Below are 3,510 nucleotides of genomic sequence, written 5' to 3'. Positions count from 1 at the left end.
TTGATGCTTCCTGCAATTAACTGGGCTTGTGGCTTTTCTCCACAAGCCTGGGTAATGCAGGAGGGATTTTGAGCGAAATAAAAATTCAAATGTGTTATCATCTTTTGCATTCGCAACATTATTTTTGGTAAGAAAATGCAAGCTAGAAGAAACTAATCGGTATCGATTATTCACATAAGTAGGTTTCCTTGCCATCTTATCCGAACAAGTTTTTTTGATTATGAAGATGCGATCCTCAATAATTGATAACTCTTAATATATGCAGGCAAGATTAAATAAAGTGAAACTGTTAGAAGCCATGGGAATATTTTTCGAAAGGTTGTTATCCTTTCACCTCCAGCCTCATGGATTCCATTCCATATGTAAAATGTTTATGAATCTTCAACCACTCTTGCAGATCTAATAGATCTGGAGGCGAGGAGCAGAATGCAATTGGAGAAGTTGTTCGACGGTGTGGACTTTGCCGAGAATCAGATATGGTGCTAAAGAAAAGTCGAGTATGTTTTTATGTAGTCATGGTTTCCTTCCATGGAAATAATTGTATTCCATGAACAAATCTCTGCATTTTTATAGTGACTTTTTTTTTTTGCGAGTATAGTATTTGGGAATCAAATAAACAGCTCAAATGTACAATATTTTGCTAGATCATGTGGCAATTAATCAATTACAATGTCAAGAAGGAATGTAGTTGTGGAAGTTAGGTTGTTGGACTTAATGGCTTGCAACATGAACTGGGGGGCATGTTTTATCTTGTTGACATAAGATTTAAGCATTTTATTCATATCTCCCTGAATTACAGGTGTATATTTTGTCATGTTTATATTTTCTGTACATTGTGCATGAGGGCATGCTTAATGATAATCTTGATATTGTCCTTTAAATCTTTTATCTGATTAAAGTTTAATATTATCATTTACCAGGATGGCAATTTTATGGTTGGATGCTTGGGGTTCCCTCAGGTTGGTACTCTTTTTTTACCCCATTTTATGGCAATTGTTATACACAAGGTCACAAGGTGGATGAGATAAAAAAAATATTTAAGAGAGAAAAGAATAGGCACAAACAAAAAGTGAGGATACAAATTCTTCCTTTGGGTCCCTTTTATCGCAAACCTTTAAAGATAATTTTGTTCTCTTTGATTCATTCACCCATGTATAAATTCTCAAACCCTTTCTGTAGTCATCACTCAAGAACAAGTAGTTAAGTACTCATACAGGTAGATGTCGAATTTTTGTCTTCTCTCTCTGAATTCAATTTAACTGAATTTAAAAAAAAAGGAAAGTTCTAAGTGGTTTTTCTCCCTTGCTGGTCATATTTATTTAGGTCATGAATGATTGATGCTAAAATAAATATGCCTTTGTCGATAAACAGTGCAGGAATGCTGTCTGGCTCCCTGGATCAGTATCAGAAGCGGTTGTGACCACCAATACTTGCAGCAATTGCACTCCCGGTTTGTGACTTAATACATTGCGTTAATATACACAATTAGCTTCTTACTGAAGAAAAAAATTCGTTGCTTGCATGCTAATGCATGGTTTTGGCTCTCTCTTTATCCCTCAGTTATTAGTAAAAGGGACTTTAATTTAAAGTTTGTGAGAACTTAAGGAAGCAAAACTTTATCATGTAAAACTAGAATATGCTCACCCATTGCACGATAAGCTTATTTTTCCCATTTTTCTAATAAAAAGGTTTGAATATAAAGATTGAGAGCAACTTTGTTATCTAGAACTAAAATATGCTCACCACCCGTCCCCAAATTTTTATAGGTATTTACTGTTCGTGCAACTTTGATATTTTTTATATATTTACATTAGTCCTTTTTCACTCTTATATGCAACATGAGAAATTGAGAATCTTTGAATTATTTTTTCGAAGCAGAAATGTTAACAGACGTTTTTATCTATAAAAAACATCTCACATCTTTATGATAAGAGTGGCTCATATGACCTATGACTCAGTTTGAGGAGTTTTAGAAGCTTGTATTGTTATGTAAAAATAAAATGTTCAGGTTCAGTATATTATGTAAATATAGTAATTAGGAAAATGGTAACTTTTATTCATTACATTCATCATATAAATATTTAGCTCAAGAGGTAGTTGAAACACATGGTTTTCTGCATATGCTTCTCATATCTCACATAATAATATTGTTCACTTTATCTATATTTTAGTGACGTTGGCTCCGTGTCTTGTTTTAGATATTATTTTCATTTTTTATTGTATAACATTATATTATAGGTCCTGTTTATCGGATTCAATTCAAGTTTCGACAGCTGGAAATACCACCAAACTACGATGTGAACCATTTGGGTAGGTGCATCTCCTTTTTATGATGAATTTTCTTAATATTTTTTAATTTTTGAGATTACATTCCCTACTTTTTAAAGATATGCATGAACCTTTAAATTTTTGTAATCCTAATCTGGTGACAATCTATTGCAAAAATTAATTTTTGCAATATTGGTTCTTGATGTAATATGATGACTACTCAAACCCTTTTAGCTTAAGCACTTATGTTTTGTATATACGGGTTGTTACAGGTTGCATTGGTGGCTGTGACGAGATTCTTACACAGTTGACAGAAATATGTGGCACTGGCCCTCGCATGCCAGGTCTGTATGGATAGCTAAGTAGTTAGTAGAAACACTTTTAGTAATATAGCTGGATTGTACCTATTGTTTCATATTAAATATTGAGGGCTATGGTTAAGTTGAGTTAGATTGTGTTAATAGTAGTTTTATCTGCTGATAATAGCTGTACACGATGTACAGTTCCCAGGGATATAGGGTTACTTCAGTTGGGCCGTTATTTAGTTATATATACCTCCACATTCTATTCACAAAACAGAATATAGTTGGGTTGAGACCCTTTAATTTTTTGTGAGTTGAGATTGCGATGCTCTTTAAATTTAATTTAATCAATGTGGGTATATAGCCTTACTTGCCCACTTTATAGAAAAACTCACTTTAGAGTAGCCTTTTTTATGTTTTCCTTCATTTTCATACACTTTGTTTCTATCAATTTCTTAGTCTCTTGATAATTAATAGGTTGAAACAATATTTGAAGCATTTAATACTGAAAAAACTCATCACGTAGCCTGTGTATATATGACAGCTTCAATCCATTTAGTTGTATATATTAAGATTAATTTATGGATATTGTTACGGCCTTTAAGCAAGTTTTTATGCGGGGTGTTTTTATTTTTCTTTCTTTTGTTATTCAGCATAAAAAGAGTTTTAGACAATTGTGGTCACAAGTCAGTGAGAGAATAGAATACATGTTTTAACCTGTTTACTGCCATTCCAATTTTTTCATTAATAAATATTAAAATCCAATAATTATACCTTACCATATTTTCCAGCAAGACCTAGAGGACCAACTACGTCAACCGGCAATGCCCATCATACTAACCCAAGGCAAGCAGTTTGTATGAACTGTCAAGAAACAGGGCATTCTTCTAATGATTGTCCTTCACAGACTCTACGCTCCAGGAATGACCGACAACATGGA

General features: G+C 33.2%; 1 protein-coding gene across 2 annotated transcripts in view; it reads left to right on the top strand.

Annotated features, from left to right (window-relative positions):
- Positions 1-3,510, top strand: part of LOC101494498 (DNA topoisomerase 3-alpha) — a 14,799-nt gene that overhangs the window by 9,229 nt on the left and 2,060 nt on the right. For both annotated transcript variants that reach the window (XM_073369278.1, XM_073369277.1), the window contains exons 16-22: positions 266-318; positions 398-497; positions 921-959; positions 1,372-1,450; positions 2,239-2,310; positions 2,541-2,612; positions 3,362-3,496. In XM_073369278.1, the coding sequence (XP_073225379.1) occupies positions 266-318; positions 398-497; positions 921-959; positions 1,372-1,450; positions 2,239-2,310; positions 2,541-2,612; positions 3,362-3,496 (550 nt within the window). The remainder of the gene's footprint in view (positions 1-265; positions 319-397; positions 498-920; positions 960-1,371; positions 1,451-2,238; positions 2,311-2,540; positions 2,613-3,361; positions 3,497-3,510) is intronic.

Source organism: Cicer arietinum, chromosome 5, assembly GCF_000331145.2.
Source record: "Cicer arietinum cultivar CDC Frontier isolate Library 1 chromosome 5, Cicar.CDCFrontier_v2.0, whole genome shotgun sequence".
In the NCBI taxonomy this organism is placed as follows: Eukaryota; Viridiplantae; Streptophyta; class Magnoliopsida; order Fabales; family Fabaceae; genus Cicer; species Cicer arietinum.
This window is presented reverse-complemented; position numbering and strand designations above follow the sequence as displayed.